This window comes from Amphibalanus amphitrite, unplaced genomic scaffold (genome assembly GCF_019059575.1).
Source record: "Amphibalanus amphitrite isolate SeventyFive unplaced genomic scaffold, NRLGWU_Aamphi_draft 000187F_arrow, whole genome shotgun sequence".
Taxonomy (NCBI): Eukaryota; Metazoa; Arthropoda; class Thecostraca; order Balanomorpha; family Balanidae; genus Amphibalanus; species Amphibalanus amphitrite.
Window position 1 is genome coordinate 17,220 of NW_024881682.1, and position 19,618 is coordinate 36,837.

Genomic DNA, 19,618 nt, shown 5'->3' on the forward strand with positions numbered 1-19,618 from the left:
TGTTACGGTGACCCTGCCCTCTACCCTCCGATCGCGCAATTCCAGGGTGGTGTTTCACCGGTGATAGCAGCACGCTGCTATTCGTGTCAAATTGGGTTTCCATGGAGACGTCAACAAGCCCATTGCTCCAACACTACCACAAGTGTGACGTCAGCAGAATAGCAGCGTGTTGCTATCACCGGTGAAACACCACCCTGTTCTATGGCTGAATTTGGAGTCCAAAGTTTAACGTGCGCACATAGCCGCGCACGGCCGGTCCCCTCACTGACTTCGCCTGGCTGCGGCCTGCCACCAACCGCAACCATACCTGTCAGGAGGCCCATAAACGTCAAGCGCCCGTCGCGCTACGAACCCGGACTGTTATAACCGGGAACGCGTGCTCTCACCACGCGGAGTCCAACGCTCTACCCACTGAGCTACGGGACCGGCATATGATAGTACGGCTAAGCCTGTGGAGTTACAGACGTCTTTCGGCATTTATTGAGAGCCAAATTTTGTGTGTGTGAGTGTGTGTGTGTGTGTATGAAATTCGCGTATTTCAACGGAGCCCGAAGCAAAGTCACAATAAGTTGTATAATAAGCCATAAGCTATTATAGGTTGTAGGTATTATCAGCTATACAAAGCTAAGGAAAGCTGTCCTATTTATTATCTTCGACAGGCAGAACTATTCTGAAACTTGAAAATGTGTGGAAATTAGAGTAGACAATGTATTGTCTGTAATATACTTTACACTTATTCTTCCTAAGCACGAATGAACAAAACGCCTTGATTTGTCGGCGAAAATGCCGTTCTCGCGAGGGAACTCAGTTAAAAAGCCTAGACAACTCCGTTTTTCTGTCATTCTGCCACGAATTTAGGTTTTAGGTGCCGAGCTACATACAGATCTTTCCCGTAGCCGATGTTCTAAGAGAAGGTACATATTCCGATATCATGTGACAAAAACGGTTAAGATACAGGGAAATACGAAACCATATTGTATCCTTCTCTTAGGCTGTAATCTTTCGCGCTAGCCTTCTTCCAGCAGTCGTATTAAGTAAATATAACTATTATAGAATGAATTGAATTAAGGTCTGAGTCTGGTGCCGTCTATCATTAGTATTATGTTACTTATAGACAGGCGACGCATCTGCGTCCTCTCTGGTTTGGTCATCACGTGATGTGTATGCTGTATACTCTGAGCGGTCGCCGTCATTACATTCACTGTAACTCAATATGAGATCTAATTCTGAACGTCATAGTGGTCCGCGTATATCAAACACGAGGCTATTAGTGAGACGGCTTTCGCGTCTGATTCATGAGAAATGAGAAGGATAAAAAACTTGTGAAGGGTTTCGGAAACCACACATATGTAGGTACCGTAGGTACCTATCACAGAAAGAAACGAATGGAAATGATGTCTTCCCTTCGAAAACGAAATAAGAGCTGAACTGAATCATAAATAAAACATGAGATAAAAATAAGATATTCCATTACAGGTAGGTACTAACACCGATGTATTGTTCGCTAAATGAAAGACTGCCATAAAATCGAAGCTTTGTTTCCGACGTTAAATGCCTAATGGACCGGCTCTTTATGCTCATAAAGGTACCTATGCACAATGCACATCGCACAAACATACGATTTTATGTCTCACAGAGATCACTGACCGGTTACTAGTTAGATACCGAAATATATTTTCTGCACTTCACGAATCGCTCACGTGATCATGCAGGTAATGTTGAACACAGAGTTTGGGACAGTTCTCGGTAGGTCAGCTTATCTATTTGCCGATAGATGGCACAAGTGGTGAACGCCTGGAATCATACTGCACCGCACAACAGCTGAGCGCTGCCGGTGCAGCATATCTGCAGGCGTTCCACGCTGGGGTCACCTAGTTTCGAGAAGATGCATGTGCTAGTGATGAGAAAACGGCCGTGCCCACATTCGCAGAAAATGATGAAAAGAATGAGTTTTACAATTGCTCGATTAAGGCAAATAAGAAACAAAACAATGCTCGCAATGGTAACACAAGAAAGCATGTTACATAAGTTGTTTTGCTGTTTCGACCTGCAAAGAAACCACTGACAAACCATTAATGCGAATGCTCTTTTACTCAGACGGAGCCCATTGTATGACTGGCTGCCAGTAGCAGTGTGGCTTGTCCGCTGCGTTTACTTATAGGCGGCGGAACGGGGGGGGGGGGGGAGGCACCGGGGCACCATGCCCCCCTTTGATTTTGGCATTTTTACAATAGCCCTATGGGCGTTGCATGAAAAGAATGGGACCAAAAGTCGGCAGTGCCCCCCCCCCCTATTGAAGGTATTCCGCCGCCACTGCGTTTACCCGCACCTAATCCACTCAGATCCCCTCAAACAACACCGCAATTCGCGCTGCCTCCTGCTCCGCCCGTTCTCGAGCCGGCGGCGACATTTTGCCACGGTGCTCCGCCGCGTCGGCGCCGCCCCACCTGTCGTCCGAGGTGTTTGCTCAGCTCGACTTTACAGCCGACTCGCAAACAGACCGATTGTCGTCCTGCCGGGGCTTAGGCCGACCTAGCCCGACAGTGGGGTGCATCCGGTAGACCGCCGGGGAGCTAAGGTGCCTGACGGGTGTAGGTGTGAGAGTGCGGGCGTCAGGAGACACGTGGGTGTAAGACTAGGTAATATGTAGGTATGGAAGCCAAATGACTGGTGTGTGTAGATGTGCGTGCGTCAGCCAGGATCCGGGCGGTGGTCAGTCAGGAGTCAGGCGGATGTGGACTGGAGACGTCAGACGACGTTTTACGTCTTCACCAGCGGATGAAGACGTAAGACGTCGGTAGGTGTAATGCCTGTCGGACTGTTTGTGTAAGGAGAGTCGGGCGGGTATGGGACTGTGGGAGTAAGACGTCAGTAGGTGTAACTGCCTGCCGAAGTGTAGTCTGTGTAGGCGAGACGAGTCGGGCGAGTGTGGGCGTGCGGACGTCGGCGGCGGGTGGGAGCCTGCAGCGGCACTGCGCTGCTGGAACTCATCAGAGAGGTAAACCATCAGGCAAACACTGCACGGCCCGCGGTAAACTGTCTGTCACTGGAACAATCAGCACGGCCACCGCTCCGGGAAACCGAGCTAAATCGACGCTGATCCAAACAGCCCAAACGACCGATCGCCGATCGCTGACGACGGCCGTCGGCGGCGGCGTGACGGCGGCCAGATCAACCCCCCCCCCCTCCCCACAGCGGCGGAGGCGGACTGCGCAATAGCCTGCCGTGACTCACTCTCCCAGGATCGTGGGACTTTGATATCGCCCATATGCACGTAGATCAAACGACCCGGTCCCAAATGCCCTACGCCGTCTGATTTAGATTTCTATTTTTGGTCATTTTACGTCCACCCTCGTTTCCGCTTGCCTTGTTCCATTTAAGCCCGTTTCCCACTTGTAGGTATAGATCTTTTACACCCCGTGCAAAGTTGTATTCCATTAGCCCTGTTATATATTTTCTATCATTTATTCAATTCACACCCCGCAGTGTCAGGCTAACCTGCCCTAAATATCCCCAGCTTCACGTTCACAGTTTCTGTCAATTTCGAATCTATTCGCCTGTCATCCGTTCTAGAAACCGTTGCCTTTGCCTAGTCCTTTTACAGGATGCCAGGCGTTATGATGGAGAGTAACTTGTTTATAAAGGTGTTCAAAGTTCGTCTACATAAGATCCGAAGAGAAGGTGTCCCAAAAACCGTCAGCATAACAAATGCAAATCATATACAAAATGCCTTTCCAAACTAAAAATTATCATTCAGTCATAAGTCATCTATGATCTCACCAAACTTAGCCTAGCCTAACCACGCCGCGTATTAAACGGGGCTGTTGCAAGCTCAGCTTTACCTGCCATTTGAAGGCACAATTGCTTATTTGCTTGGCTCAAAAGTTTGGAAAACTTATCAAAGTCGCTGACAATTCTTTCAAGTCCAAAAACTTTGAGCGACAAAACATACTCTCCGAAGCTTAAGTTCCATTGTATTGAAAATGAGCGTCGAAAGCACAAGCTGAACGTTATTCAAGTTCACGACCCTCCCCAACCGAGAAATTACTGAAAAACCGTCAGCAGTGTCCGAGACACATTGGTGTGGGATACCAAGATACCTATCGAATAACCCCTTCAAAGCCCATTCAAACAAATAATTCCAAATTTGGCGAGCACGGCTAACAGTTTCTCTCTCCGAGACGTGTCCGCATATCAAAACAATAATACGCCACTCTCAAACAACTCATCTTATGTCACGCCGACCTCCCACAACTCATAACCGTGGCGCCATCTTTCTAACAATCCCGCAGGCCCTCCCTCTCTCCCTCCTCATCTTCAGCACACCTTCCCGAATTCACTCTCCTCCTTAGAACTTCACCTTCCTGGGCGTTCTGGTGGCGGGCGCGGCGGAGACAGCCATCGTCTGCGTCTCCCTAAAGTCGTGCTTGTAGTCTTCCTCCAGTGGCCCGTCGCCGATGGTCGCCAGTCGCGGCGCGGTGGCCGCCGCCTCCTCCTCTCGGCGCTCCGGGCAGTCATCGGCCAGGTGGTCGCGGCGCTGGCACACCTTGCACGAGCCGCCCTTCGGGTAGACGCCGTTGGGGTTGAGCGCGCAGTCGCGTGACAGGTGGCCAGTCTGGCCGCAGACGAAGCAGACGGCGTAGGGCAGTTTGCCGCCGTCGGAAGGCCGCCGACACTCTGACAGACGGTGCTCGGTGGAGCCACAGCGGAAACAGAGGCCCGTCACCGGAGCCTTCAGGCCCGGAGCGCGGTTCGGACAGTCGCCGATGAGGTGGCCCGGCTGACGGCAGCCCAGACACACCTGCCGGAGGAGGGGAGAGTCAGATGACGGTGAGTGGGGAGGGGGAGATACCGAATAGGCGCCATATACCGAACACAATTGATCGAAGAACGCACAGACGCGAGTAACACGCAACGCACTGAACAGTAAATAACTCCACTTATGTACTTCCCGGGATGGCACCTGAACTATACCTATCCACACTTATCTTTTAGTAAAAAGTCCCACCCAGGGCTATATGCCTCATGTCCACTCACCCGCTTAGCGTCTCGTTTGCGTTTCATCTCCTCGCGTCGGCGGGCCGTCTTCATCGTCTGCTTGAGGACCATCTCGGAGACGCGCTGCAGCTTCAGCTGGCGGCGCAGCTCCTTGAGCCGGCCCACGGCGTCCGCCGTCATCCAGACGCCGTCAAACTTCACCATCCGCTCCTCCCGCGGTGCGCCGCCGCCGGGGTTTCGCACGTCCGCCACTGTTCGGCGCTTCGCCGGCGGAGAGCGCTCCTCACCAGGCGTGTCCGCCTCGCCGTCACTCGCGTCGTCCTTGTCTTCCTCAGCGTCAGACCCCTGGGCAACATCAGCATGGTCTCCGCCATCCTCGTCGTCGTTTTCGGCCGCGTCGTCTTGGAGCCGAGCGGCGGCGGAGGTGGGCTTTCGGGCACCACGGGCCGCCAGCTGCGAGAGCAGCAGTCGGTGCTCGGCACGTTTGCGTTTCTTCATCTCGCGTTTGAGCGTCTGCGGGTCGGAGATGGAGGCTGCCAGCTCGGCGCGTATCCGCTCCAGACGCGGCACGGCACGCCGGCGCACCCAGTAGCCCTCGAACTGGGTCATCAGTGGACCCTCGGCCAGCAGAGGGGGACCGGAGGCCGCCGCCGGCAGCTTCTGCTGCCACTTCTGCTTCTGTGGCTTCTTGTTCTTGTTTTTCACAGGTAAATTACCGATGTTTTTAGACATCGGCTGTGCATCCGATGTCTCTTCTGCTGAGAAATCATCTCCATTTTGTTCATCTTTCATGATAGGAGGCTTCACCATGTCACCATCTTTTATGACATGTTTCTTCTTCTCTTTGTGCATGTTGGCATCTTGATTTTTCCTTTTCTTTCCTTTAGTTGGCGACTTAACATCATCTTCCCCTTGCAGATTGACATCAGGAACTTTTCCTTCACTATCTCCTTCCAAATCAACTGATGTGGCAGCAATCATGTTCAAATGCTTCTTCTTTTTCTTTTTTGCACCCTGAGATTTCTGTTCTTTCACTTCCTTATTTTGATAATTTTCCATGTTCACTTTGGGTGACTCAGCTTCCATTGAGTCATCTGCATCAGATTTGCTGGAATAGTCAACATCATCCGAGAATTCTTGTGGCAGACTCAGACGCTTTGCATCTATCTTTTTCCCCTTTTTCTTGCCAGTGGATGCTGTCCTGAAGTGATCTAGCTGAGCTGACAACTTTCCCTTGGCTTTCTTGCCACTACCTTTCAGAGTTGCCACAGGTTTTTTGACAACAGAGGCATTTGAATTGGCACCAGCAGCTGCAGCCGAGTGTTTCTCAGCTGATGGAGGTGCCATTTCTGACCATGGCGTAGCATCTAATGGAGGCTTCTTGATGCCTTTCGTTGAGTACCGAGCAAACCGAGTCATTGCTCAAGCTGAAATGAAAGAACAGTTCACATAAATTATTGTCGGACACAAAAATGAAAAATGCAACTTTTTACCATATTACATTTACACAATGATTTTGACAAAACCACTCATTTTAACAAAATTGACTACCTACCTACCAATAGCCTCTTCAGCTCATGTCAATGAACCTAGTTACAAATCATGCGTTCTGCGGGGTAAAATGAAATGAAGCTGAGCAACAAAATAACTTGAGAGCAAGGCCGTATATAAGCTTGAGAGAGATTATTAATAACAGTAACCTTCTTTTTAAAAACGTACCTTTGCCCTGCAATCTTCACAGACGACGCACGTGCGCACTGCGCGTGCTCCACCTGCGAGCAAAATATGTCGCTAGAGCGCCAAGAAGCGCAAATATGGAAGCATTGCACTAATTGCTACCAAATCCCTAAATCCCTTCAGCTCCCCCTATTCCGCCGTCGCCAAGCCGACGGTGCTGGATCGATGAGCGAAACACCTTCTATATACCCTGGAAACACCCACCACCAAAACCTCATCCCAGACCCTAGAAACGTTATCAAATATCAGTACTGTTGGCTTCACTGGAAAGGGGGATTAAGAAGACAAGCCTCGGTAAGTAATTAGAGTAGTCGGTCGCCAGACGCCAGGCATGAACTGTAAAGTTTTTGAAAGGCTTGTTGATGTTCGCAGTTCGACTTTCAAAGAGGCTTCGTATTTTTTTTTCCGGATGGCGTTATTTCCCTCGCCATCCGAATCAGGAAGTCGACAATACAATGAAAAATCCGCAAATGCCTACGTGAACTTTTTCGAACATCTCGATCTCGGCTTACATCTGCTGAAACAATTCGCACTCCTTGCGGTGTTTCCAGACGCGACTGTGAGGTATGGAGGAGCCGTACCCGTTCGCGGCGCTGCAGCTGCTGCTCACCTCCTACCGGCTGAAGCGGTGGCTGCACCTGGACGACGAGCCGCCGCCGCCGCTGCCGGACGGCTGTGAGGACGTGGACGTGGGTCAGGTCCAGGAGCTGGTCGAAACGGGCCTGCTGGACGGCCTGCTGCCCCACCTGACGGAGGTGCTCGGCTCGCGTCCGTCGCCCGCTCCTCCTCTGGCCGCCGGCCGTCCGCGGGAGCGGGTCCCGGGCCGCGGCCGGCGGCGGGACCGTGACCGCGATCAGCGCCGGGAGTTCAGCCTGGCCGAGCAGGACGTCATCATCACCATCCAGGTGCAGGACGACGCGCAGCGGCGCTGCCAGCAGTTCAGCTGCGCCAAACAGGTGCTGCTGGAGCACATGCCGTACTTCCGTGACGTGGTGCGCGGCCAGCAGCTAGAGAACGTCGACATCACCATCCACTGCGAGCTGGCCGTGTTCGGCTGGCTGATGCGCTGGCTGGAGAGCCGCTCGGCGGACGCCGCGCCGCCGGAGCTCTCCGCCGACGTGGTGGTGTCCGTACTTAGCTCGGCCGACTTCCTGCGAATGGAGCCGCTCGTGGATGAGTGTGTGGCGTTCATTGGCGCTGACCTGTCGGCGGTGGCCGGTCGGCCGGGCGTGGCCTGCCTCAGTGACCGGCTGATGGCGCGGCTGGCCGCCCTGTTCGACCACCGCAGCGTTGAGGCGCTCTCTGAGCACGAGCGGCTGCGCAGTCGGCTCTACTGCCAGCTGACCGCGAGGTTGTGTGGAGCGCGGCCGCGGCCAGCCGGAGCCCACCAGCGCACCGCAGCGCAGCTGTTCCGCTGTGCCGACTGCGGCCGACTTCTTCTCCCGGAGGTAGCTGCGCACATACCCTGCGCAGCGCGTAACCTGGCCGTCTGCGCCGACGGCCGCGTGGCGTACCGGCACCGCCGCGACACGGACTGGCAGCTGGGCGCGCACGTGGCCCAGCTCCGCCGCCAGCTGCGCTCCTGGCGGCTCGTCTACTGGCGTCTGTGGGCGGCCGTGAACTTCCTCTGGTGCGCCCGCTGCGAGGCGCCGTTCGCAGCCGCCCACCTGGCCGGCTGTCGGTTCCACCCGGAGCCGGCGCGTTACGGCACGCTCGGCCGGTCGGCAGCCACCCCTCTCGGCCACCACCCGTGCTGCGGGGGTACGGCCGTTCAGTTCGACCCGCTCAGACTGCGCGGAGGTGCTGGATGTCTCCTCCGCGACCACCTGGTGCAGCCGGCGCCAGAGGTCGCGCTGCGAGCTGATGATGGTGTGTATGAGGATCTCCTGGAGCACCGCTCGCTGGCCGTCGAACCGCCGCCGTCCGCCGGGGCTGAGGGGGCGGTGGAGGGAGGAGGAGACGCCGCCCCGCTGCGCGCTCAGACTGAGCTGCAACTGGTGCCGTCTGGAGTCAGCGGCGGTGGCGACTGCGGCCTGCTGCCCGCTACCCTGCGGCCCAGGGAGGGCGAGGCTGCCGCTGCTGCTACACCACAGCGCTCCATATCGCTGGATTCAGCCGACTTCACCGCTTCAGATGACGAGGAGGAGGGCGCTCCTCCGCCGGAACCGGCGGCCGGGGCGGGGGCGGCGCGGCCGCGCACCGCCCAGCTGTGGCGGCGGCGCGGCGGCGAGCGGCCAGAGCCAGCGCCGCCGCCGCCGCCCGCCGTCTGGACCCCAGCCGCCTCGACTCGTCACAACCAGGACGCCCAGCGACACCGTGAGACCGGCGAGCTGCGGCGGCTGGCCGACCAGCTCAGCGGCAGGCAGGCCGGCTGGCGCGCGCGGCGCGGACTCGCCGCCGCCGGGTCGTTCCTGGTGATAGAGCGCGAGCTGCGGGCCTCGGCAGAGCCGCCAACATCCGACGGCCGACACCGGAGAGGAAGGAGGAAATAGTGCTGCGAGAACCCGTCCGCAGGTCAGAGGTAGCTAGAGTCGGGAGATTTTCGAAAAGTCACGACCCAGTCAGGTGCGCCATTCATGAGCCCGCTTGTAGCGAGATAATGGTATGGGCGCCTGTCTCGTTGCACTCAATGCGCGGTACGGATTAAATACACCAATAACACACAACCTGTTCGCAGATTACCTAATTAACGGTAGACTAGAAACGATTGACAAACACACTGATCAATAACAAAGGCCATATATTAAAAATGTAGGATAACTAGGCTTCATAATATCGACCATGTAGAAAACAAATGCACCTGACAAGCTGAGATAATATACACATAAACACTTGGCATGCTTCACAGCTCAACAAACCATTTCATATGGCGGCACCATTTCAGCTACGCACTTTTAGCGGTCAGAGCTGCCCGAACAGCACATCATCGTCATCATTAAACATGGCGTCGATCTCGGCGGCAGAGATGGTGTCCGGTTTGTGTTTGGCGGCCGCTGGGGGCGGCGGCGCGGCGGGGGCGGGGGCGGGGGCGGCCGGTCTGGAGAACAGCCGGAGGGCGGGGGAGGCTGCCGCCGCCGCCGCCGCCCGGGGTGGGTGTGCCGACCCGGAGGTCAGGGGAGAGGTCGCGGCAGGTCGACTGGCGGCCGGCGCTGAGCGCAGGGCGGGGGACGCCGAGTTTGCACCTCTACTACTGCCACCACCGGTTCGCTGTGGGGTGGAGTAGGGCGCCGGCCGGCCTCTGGAGGAACCCCCGCCACCTCTGCCGCGCCACGAGCGGCCACCACGGCCCCGCCAGCAGCGGCCGCCGCCGCTGCCGCCGCCGCCGGACAGCTGAGGGGTCGGGTAGAGCTGCGGCCGCGGCGGGGACGGCGGAGGAGACTCCTGGAGTACAGCCACCTCTGGCGGCTCCTCCACGAGCCGTGCCGACGTCAACTCTGCCTCACTGAGCTCGGACAGCTGACGGCAGAGGGCGGGTAAAAGTCATTGACCACATCACGGCGCAGTTCGGGATATACGGATTAGGAAAGAGCAAAGACGGGTCGGACGCATTCTGTAGACAGCTGGACAGCTGAAACTGCTCTCTATGGGGAAAAAAATAAAACATCACTTCAGAAGTCAGACAATGAACTGAAATTCAATTGTCACATCTAAGTTCGATCCGCCAAATTAAAAAGGTAACCATTCAGAGGCAAAGCTCATTCATCGTGGGCTGGGTTTAAACCTCTACTGCCAATTCAGGACCAACTCCCCTTCCCCAGCCCCAACACCTACCCGTACGACGGGCGCGGAGTCGGCCCCGGCCGGTGTCTCCGGTGCCAGGTAGACCAGACTGCGCCGGGTCACGCTCAGATAGAGCCGCCGTGCTGACTCCCGCCACACGACCACGTCACGAAGCAGTAGTGCGCAGCCCGGCCGCAGCGCGGCGCCACCGTGCTCAAACGCGTCCTTGGCTACGGTTCCCTCCATTTGACCTGCCGGGTAGACGAGGACGGATACAGTGACACAGTCATCACCCGTGTCCCGTTCTGACTGCGTGCTAAGATCTATCAGTGAGCTTCAATATGGGTAGTATCTCAGAAAATCACGCCCCAAATGCAGACATGTTACCATTTATCGAATTCAGCCATTTATTATGACGCATTGACGATGTGTTTAATTTCCGAAGATATGTTGCTGAGAGTTCCATTTCTATGCACATAAGATAGCATCATTTCTAGGATCTTCTCAAGTAACTCCAGACACCTCGCAATACAAACAGCTCTCAATGTAAACAGATGCTCTTATCTATTCACAACGATGCCTCTTATCTATTCACAGCGATGCCCTAACTGCCCGAATAAGTATCTTCCCGGCGATCCAAATCACCAGCTACCGACGTCCTCCCTTCAACCGGCCGGTCCAAAAGCCGTCTCCCATCCCTCCTACTAACCAGTGGGGTCGCGGAAGGTGGCCTGGTAGCTGAGGTCCGAGGTCCCCATCCCCCCTACCCCTCCCCCCCCTACTGACCGGTGGGGTCCCGGAAGGTGGCCTGGTAGCTGAGGTCCGAGGTCTCCCCTATCACCCCCCCCCACACACACACACACAATCACACACTAACCGGTGGGGTGCGGGAAGTCGCTTGGTAGCTGAGGTCCGAGGTCTCACTTGTCCCCCCCCCCCTACTCACCGGTGGGGTCGCGGAAGGTGGCCTGGTAGCTGAGGTCCGAGGTGGGCTCCAGGCTGTGCAGCACGGCCACCAGCAGGGGCACCTTGCGCAGCTGGTTGGCGGCCGCCGCGCGACGCACCGCGCCCAGGTTAATGCGGCGCGGCAGGCCGTCGGCGTCGGCCGGCGAGAGTCGCAGCTCGGCCAGTAGTCGGCGCCACGGCCCGGCCTCCCAGGCGGCAGTGTCCTCCGGCTGCGAGAGCTGACTCTGAGCGGAGGGCGTGGAGAGAGCGGTGAGCGTCGGCGAGTTGTGAGATAGGTTGGGGACGCCGCACTGTAGGATAACAAGGGTTATGCAGGAAAGCGTACTAAAAATGCGAAGCAAAAGGCTGAGCATTGAACGCATTTGGGCATATCGTCCTTACTTCACATTAACGGCAGAAGCTCAAGTCGGACCTTATTGATCGTGGCTGGTGTTATTTCGACCAGCGGGATAGCGAACGACACATGCAACTCCGTACACAACGTTTTCCTCAACAACGGGCAATATAATATGCATATGCATAGTGCATACGTAATTAAAGCTAAACCACACACCAATACAAAAATGTCCGAGTCTGCCAGTCTCTCACGAGTTCACCAAAGTGACTACAGACGGCTTCGCCCCAGCTCACCTCCGAGACCGGGTCATGCAGGCTGGGGTCATCGTCCTCCCCAGCGGCGATCGAGTCATCGTCCTGGAGACTGACCTCGTGCGCCAGTGTCAGCAGAGAGCCCTGTAACAACCGCCACAGCTGGTCAATACTGACACCGTATTATGGTCAGCAGGGAGCCCTGTAACGATTACAGGTCAGGTATAGCACCTCATGGGATCAGCAGGGAGCCCTGAAACGATTACAGGTTAGTTACAGTGCCACAGTGGAATCACCAGGGACTCGGCCTATAGCAACACAACAGGTCAATAATGGCTCACAGAGGTCACAGACAACGGACACAAGAGGTCAGTCGTTGTTCGCGAGCAGGCCGGGTGCTGCCACCGCGGCAACCGTGACCAAAGCCATGAACGAGAAATTACATTCACTAACAGTAACTGTCACGGATCCAAAGAGCTGCAGCAGTTGCTAATCTGAAATGTAATTCCAGAGCTGTGATAACACTAGAAACTATTTTTACATCATCTGCTTTCATTTCCAGGGAGCCACAGAATGTGTCTAAATGTGACAATAACATATGAGCTGGCCATTTGAGCGAATTCGTTTCGCAAGAAATAAAACGATAAAATTTATAGGCGCACCGGAAACATATGATCTGAGCTGTAATTTCACGGATAATTCACATCAGTCTAAGCCAGATAAGCAGAAGCTACGATCTTCATATGCAATTCTCCAACAAGAATGGGGGCGAAATTGCCCTGCGAAAAAAGCAATTGGAATGGGTTAACTATATTTTAACCAAAGAAACCACTTTAACGCTATAATCTACAATCTACTGTGGTGGGTACTGGATAGAATATGCCGGCCAATTGAGTCGACGCCAGCGCAGTCACACCTACCGTCATGGGTAGAATGCCGGCCGGTCCGGGGAAGCGTCTCTTCACTGCCGAGCCCGTCGAGCGCCGCCCACCGGAGCGTGGCACGTCAGACGACCGGCGAGAACCCGCCGGCATGTCACGTGACTCCCGGTCAGGGAGCGTCATGCCGGCCAGAGGTGAGTCACGTGCTCCGTTTCCAGGGAACGCCGACCCAGCGACCGGTGAGTCACCTGATCTCAGGTCAGCTAGTGGACACCGACTGGCTGGTGGGTCACGCGGCGGCGTTTTAGCACCGTTCCGCTTATCTTCCGTGTCACGTGGTGCCTCCCCTATGTCGTCCAGCATGTCACGTGGGCCAGTGGCGGCGCCGCTGGGCAGATCACGTGACTGAGAGCTGACGGCGCCGACGGTCGGGAGGTGGGCGGCCGCAGGAGCCGCCTCGGCCGCCTCACAGGCGTCTAGCAGGTCCGCATCCATTAGATCATCGTCGTCGGCGAACATATCTGCAGTGGACATCTCGGGCGAGGCCGGCGCCGCGGCGGGGGCGGCAGCGGCGGGGGCGGCGGCGGGAGCAGGCCAGGAGGGGAAGGTCGCCGCGCCGGGCCGCAGCCCGAACATCTGGCTGACGCTGACCGAGTCAGGGGTGCAGCTGAAGCCTCCCAGTCCCGGGTCGTCAGGGCGGTCCGGACGGCCGGCGCCGGGAGCCGCCCAGCCGCCGCGCCGCTCGCTGCTGCTGCCGGTAGGAGGGTGAGATGGCATCCGACTTGGAGGCAGGACCTCGTCCAGGAAACCCTGCAAGGTCAGCAAAAGAGGCATTGGCAAAACAGCAGCGAACAAAATAGGGGGAGTATCTGTTTTCACACAAGCAACCCTTTAACTCCCTTTAAATATTTTTTGTCTATAATCACACCATTTACCAACTGCAGTCTGCAAATGTCAATAATAGAAACACCTAACCTCAGCAAAATCAAAATCTTCATCTTCAAAGTTCATTTTCTTGAATTGATGCTCTTCTCAGACAAGATGCTGTGCAATTGAACTACAAATATCTGGAAACAAAATGCAATCATCAGGAAAACAAAGAAAAGGACAGAGATGGTCTGCCTTTGGTGGGAGCAGTGATGGTTCATTGTAATCTGAACCAGTTGTTTTAGCAGAGTTGAGTTGAACAAAATATGGTTCTGATTCACATTAAGGCTAAGCACATCATGCTTTGCCATCCAAGCATCAAAATTTGAATCCTGCCAAAATGCAAATATGCCTGCAAATACCATAGGTAGGTAGCCAGTAGGTAGCTCAAAAGACAGACCCTGCGTTCGATGTCTCTCGGACGACGAAGATTCTACACCGTCCGTCCAATAACATTCCATAACCACAGCCGAGCCCCCACAGACCTTGAACGTGATTGGCCGGACAACGTAATATCTTCGTCGTCCTAGACATCGAACGCGGGGAGTGTCTAGTCTAGAGTGCTGTCTAGTATTAACAAATTAACAATAAAAAATAACATTTTCTGTGCATGTCACGTTCTCAATTCAACCCAAGTATCAAAACAATCCAACAAATTATTACAAATGATTAATGGAATCCATCCCAGCTGGCAAATAATAAAATAGCGTGGCCCTCGTGATGGCTTAACACAAACTTGCGCACCAGCAGGCAGTGAGCTTCAGTTTAGTGATCCATGCCATGAAAATACAAAACTTGAGAAAAATAGCATTTTTTTGTAAGTTCCAAGTGACAAGCTGTGTGCGTTAACCAATAATATGTACTATATTTTTAATTGTTCGGTGGAAAACCTTGCAACACGTGCCGAGAATCAAATGTTGGCGCGCATAATCTCGGGCTCTGGTATTAACTGGATAATTCGCCAGCTGACGCCGTATGGTGGTGCTAGTGGAGCAGCACCATATGACGTCAGCAGAAAACACCGTGAGCAGCTATGAAATGGGAGCGAGCACCACGGAAATATCGAAAGGTGATGGACATGTACTGACTTTGGTCATTCAAGTACCACCAACACCATACAAAAACCATATAATATCGTCTAGACTGATTCTGGAATCGATTCGTTCGGGTATTTAAAACACATAAAAAATGTTTGTTACCAAATTCTGAAACAGTATAAGGATATTCTTGTCCCTTATTTTTACCTTGTGGAGTACCTTTACAATACTTTTACTCGCTTTCTAGCGCGCCCATCACTATCTTTGAATAAGGGCCCTGTTCATGAACCCCGGCGGTCGCTGCGGCCGCTGCGGTCGCTGCGGCCAGCCGGGTTGTTACGTCACAAAAAGGGGCGGGGCTCATGTAGTATGACGAATGTATGACGTCATCTTGCTGCGGCCGCTGCGATCTCTGCGGCCGCAATCCAGCGACCGCCGAGCCTCAAGAAAACTAATTGCACTGAACTTGGCGCACTGAAGTCAAATAGGCGCAGGCCGTGTTGTCATGGAGACGATTTTGTAAACAAATTATCTACCGGTGTGCTTCAGTTGTAAACAATTGTCGGAAACTATTTCGGCAGCAGACGCTGTTCATGGAACGCTGCTGCGGCCGAGTGAGTGATGACGTTTCAAAAATGGGCGGGGCTTAGAACCTGCGGCCGGCCGCAGCGGCCGCAGACTTCATGAACAGGGCCCTGGATTGCAACGCTGTAGGAAAACTTTTTTCATTTGTCATTTCTTCCACTTTTGAGCAATGATAATTTATTTGGTTTTATACATTAAATAATGAGGCCGGCTCCTAACTTTTTAGGGATCTGCAGTGGCCCAGAGAGCAAAATCAGATATTTCCTAGAAACTTGAGGCCACTATTTTCTTATATGCTAAATAATATACAAATATTGATATGTAAAGAATGATACGGGTGTATAATTCTGCAGAAATATAAATTCAAAGTATTTAACATTTTTCCAGAACTTTTCCAAAATCTTCCATAATGACTTCTTTCAATACAAGGTGAAAGCAATTTCAGTTAACAATAAAGCAGTACAAGGCATTACCTTGAGCTGCAATGATCCATAACCAATCGGCACCTGCAATTTGATCTTCGAGATGTACCCTGCCTCTGTTCCCTGACTTTCCCTTTTCGTTGTACCGGGTGAAGTGAATATTCTGTGAATGTTCTTCTGACAGTCAGTTTTTAGTCCTACATTATGTTGTCAATCAGATTTAATTGGTTCAAAAACCGTCGTAGTCCGTCTCATTCGCAGTCCACATCTCCACATGCGCACCCATACATGCTAAAAATTTTCACTACGTATGTACTATGTACCCTGCAGCGTACCCTGATGAAAAATGTTTTGTTGAAAGCAGAGACACTTCCCAAGGTAGGCCATAGTCCATGGCCATATATTTAAGTCAAAACAAATGAAACAGATAAACACAATTCCAATCATCAAGTCAACCAGCATCGACAATCTGCACATAAGTTCTAAATCTATTGTAAGACTACTTTGTATTCAAGCTTTGTATTGCAGAAGGGTGGAAGCTGCATGGAATTATGCGACAATTTCAGCGTGCATCCACGCTCGAAAGAGCAGGGTTAATTGTAACAATACCATAACAATAACGTAATTGTAGGTGTTGTGATTCAGTTGTCTCTTGTCTGTGCTGGCCATTGCGCGGGCGGTCCAGCGGCGGAACTCGGCTTCGCCGCCGTGGCGCGCTGGCAGTTGCTTCTTCTTCTTCTTCTGCATCCCACCGCCAACCCGCTCAGGGGGGCGGCGGGTCGAACGGCGGCTCGGTCTGCCCAACATCCTCGATGAAGGTGACGACCTTCGTCGCCGGGCCGCCGAGGACGTCGACCAGGCGAGGGTCGACACCCCAGCGGCGGCGGCGGGCCGCCTCATAGGCCGGACAATCGGTTAGTAGGTGCGCCGCGCTGTCGGGCTCCCCGCACGCGGGGCATTCGTCGTCGGCTGCCAGGCCAATCTTGTGGAGCGTGTCACGGGTCAGCGGTGATGTGCCGGTCCTCAGCTGGGACAGCGTCACCGACCCCCAGCGCGCCAGGGAGTCGTGGGCAGGCGTGGGGTCCGGGTGCGGGTGGGCAGCGGTTGCCCTCTGTCGCGACAGCTCCCGGACATGGCGCGTGACGGCGGCTCGCGCACTCGACAGGTCGATCGGTGCGCTGTCTTGGTCGCCCGCCGTGGCCTCGCCAGCCAGGCGGTCGGCGGTTTCGTTGACGTCCAGCCCGGCATGGCCTGGCACCCACTGGAGCACCGTCTCGGTGCCGTTCTCAGCGAGGGTGCTCAGCAGCCTCCAGACCTCGGCGGCCAGGGCCATGGTCTGGTTAGCTGGGCCGCGGCCGAGTAGTTGGAGCCCAGACCTTGAGTCGGCGAGGAGGCGGACCGACTTGGTCGATGCCAACTCCCCGTCCTCCAGGCCGGCCACAGCCGCGAACGCCTCGCGCATGGCGGTCAGTTCTGCTCTTAGGCTGGAGCAGACCGCCCCTGCAGGAGCGCGCACGGTCTCTTCTCTGTTGAGGTGGTGGAACTGGATAAGCGCGCCTGCACCGCCCTATTCCGTCCCGCCGCGAGCCGAGCCGTCCGACCAGATAGTGACGTCCGGGTGCGGGAGCTCGTAAATGGCTCGCAGGGCAGCTTCCCTGCGGACTGCAGGCGAGTCCGACCGGCGGGTGGCCACGGGCAGGTCCACCCTGAAGGTGATGCCAGCGCGGTGGCCCAGCCATGGCGGGTCGCAGCTGTAGAACGCCGAACCTGTAACGCAATAAAATTGCAATTGTAACAAAGACCTGCATGGTCAGCACACATCTGCAGTGACTGTCATCCCAAGTTGGTATGAATTGGAACAAAGTTGGGTCATGGTAGCAGACGTAGCACAAGCTGTCGTGATATGCCATACCGTAGGACTAGGTCGTAGGTTGTAAATTTTAGGTTTAAGGCTGTAGGTTGTAGGTCAGGTTAGGTAAGGTTTGGTTAGAAAAACCCATTCTCGTGCATAGGGCAGCTTGTGCTAAGTCTACCTTACCAATACCCAATTTGAATTCCCAAAATTGATGGCAAACAGGCTCTTTGTATAACAAGTGTGGTTAATTGTTCTAATCCCCACTGCAATGTGAGGGTAACTGCTTTTCTACAATCACAGCATTTGAATTCATATAGGTAGCCATAGGTACAATTCACATAGGTTATAGGTATTCGACCATAGCCTCTCCGATTATGCCTTTCACTCGATACAAGCGGGACCCATAGGCCGAGTGGCCTTATAACCCGATGACCAACTAACGTAAGGTAAGGTAAGGTAAGGTAGGTGTTTACATGTTCAGAAAATGATACAAAATATGACACAATTATAGCTGCAACTGGATAGTGGATCAGGATACCAACCTCAACTAAAAGTTCTGCAGCCTTATAACCTAACACGACTAAATTGCCAAAATAAATCCCTTAGTACAATAGCTTGACTTTAAAATAACAGAACCTTTGCATGCAGACCCCGGAAACTGGAGGGTTAAAAAGTAACAAAAATAAACATTCACTAATATCAATAGGTATGTTGCTATAAATTTCATATGTAGCATAAGCGCCAATACTGCCTTTATTTACAATTTTGCTACTGTTTTCCACTCACAAACGCTGCCCTCCGTGGACAGCAGCAGCAGCAGTGAAACGTCACCCGTTGTGTGACATCATCACCCATGACGTAATGGAAATCCAGTTGTTACCAAGGCCCATAATCTCAATATACCCTGCGCATAATAAACAACTGCGCTCTCGATCAGCTGATTGGGGATCTCGTTTTTCTTTTAGAAAGCTCCTAAAAAATGAGACTGCCAAATAATAATGCGGTGAATGATATGTAACTTTGGTGCACACACACGGAAAATGTAGCATGACAAACTTAGGGCCTGTTCCAGCGCCTCCAGAAGAAATTCTTGACTGGAGGCTCTACCAGAGGTTTTACTGGAGGCGCTGGAACGCAATCTGGAGATTTCTGGAGATTAGCGTCATAGATACCAAAAGAATGATGATTGTTCTCTCTTGAAACGCAAAATTTGTTTTCAATTTTAGTTAAAAAGATAAATAAAATTATAGCATTGTAATTTTCTTTACATTCAAGTTGTAAAATAATAAGTCAAATGTCCTTTGTTTACATTCGTGATTGTCACATGTGCACCATAATTGTAGACCAGAGCCTCCAGAGAAATTTGGACCTCTCAACTCTCTGGAGGCTACTGGAGGTTTCTGGAGCTTTGGCGAGAGCTTTCTGGAGCTTTCTGGAGGCGCTGGAACGCTCTCTGGAGGATTCTAGAGCTTTCTGGAGCTTTCTGGAGGTTTCTGGAGGCGCTGGAACAGGCCCTTAGGAATCTTTATTGTTTGGCCTGTGAAAGTATGATGTAAATAATAAGCTTTTGTGCAATGCTATTCTTGGGCTCCGCATAGCTACCGTAAATGGGGGATCGACAATGCGTTGAAGTGGGATTGAAATCGAGCAAAATCAGACTCCGTGTAATTCAAGCGTGTTTGCTTGTTTTGAAAGTTCGGGGCGACAGGATCGTGTGATAGCAATTGCAAACGTTGCCAGATCTATTGTGTCCATACTTCCCAGTGAAAAGGGCGCAACTGACACCATCACCGATTTCAAATAGTTTATCCCAGCCTGCGCCCTGCAGAGTCATTCCAAATAGTCTTTACGTGATGCATGTCATCCACGTGTCATCCCAATCGGTTGGTTTAAACATCAAAG

General features: G+C 53.3%; 3 protein-coding genes across 6 annotated transcripts; 1 reads left to right on the forward strand and 2 right to left on the reverse strand.

The window, feature by feature from the left end:
• Positions 1-3,956: 3,956 nt before the first annotated feature.
• LOC122384352 lies at positions 3,957-7,110 on the reverse strand. 4 transcript variants are annotated; one of them, XM_043371688.1, is made up of 3 exons: positions 6,718-7,110; positions 5,038-6,425; positions 3,957-4,801 (listed from the first exon to the last, which is right to left on the reverse strand). In XM_043371688.1, exons 2-3 carry the CDS (start codon positions 6,415-6,417, stop codon positions 4,349-4,351), a joined length of 1,833 nt encoding a protein of 610 aa, XP_043227623.1. In that variant the 5' UTR covers positions 6,418-6,425; positions 6,718-7,110; the 3' UTR covers positions 3,957-4,348. The 4 variants fall into 4 exon arrangements, with proteins under 4 accessions (XP_043227623.1, XP_043227625.1, XP_043227626.1 ...); XM_043371690.1 differs by having other exon boundaries at positions 6,554-6,737; XM_043371691.1 differs by having other exon boundaries at positions 6,699-6,726.
• Positions 7,111-7,535: 425 nt separating this feature from the next.
• LOC122384351 (uncharacterized protein KIAA1841 homolog) lies at positions 7,536-9,227 on the forward strand (the record flags this gene model as incomplete). The annotated part of the gene is made up of 2 exons (XM_043371687.1): positions 7,536-8,912; positions 9,036-9,227. Coding segments are annotated over 2 exons (1,569 nt in total), but the record flags the coding sequence as incomplete, so codon positions are not given.
• A 409-nt stretch (positions 9,228-9,636) lies between these two features.
• LOC122384368 lies at positions 9,637-14,716 on the reverse strand. Its single transcript, XM_043371726.1, has 8 exons — positions 14,481-14,716; positions 13,866-13,957; positions 12,930-13,700; positions 12,052-12,153; positions 11,402-11,645; positions 10,507-10,706; positions 9,769-10,191; positions 9,637-9,642 (listed from the first exon to the last, which is right to left on the reverse strand). Exons 2-8 carry the CDS (start codon positions 13,899-13,901, stop codon positions 9,637-9,639), a joined length of 1,782 nt encoding a protein of 593 aa, XP_043227661.1. The 5' UTR covers positions 13,902-13,957; positions 14,481-14,716.
• Positions 14,717-19,618: the final 4,902 nt, after the last annotated feature.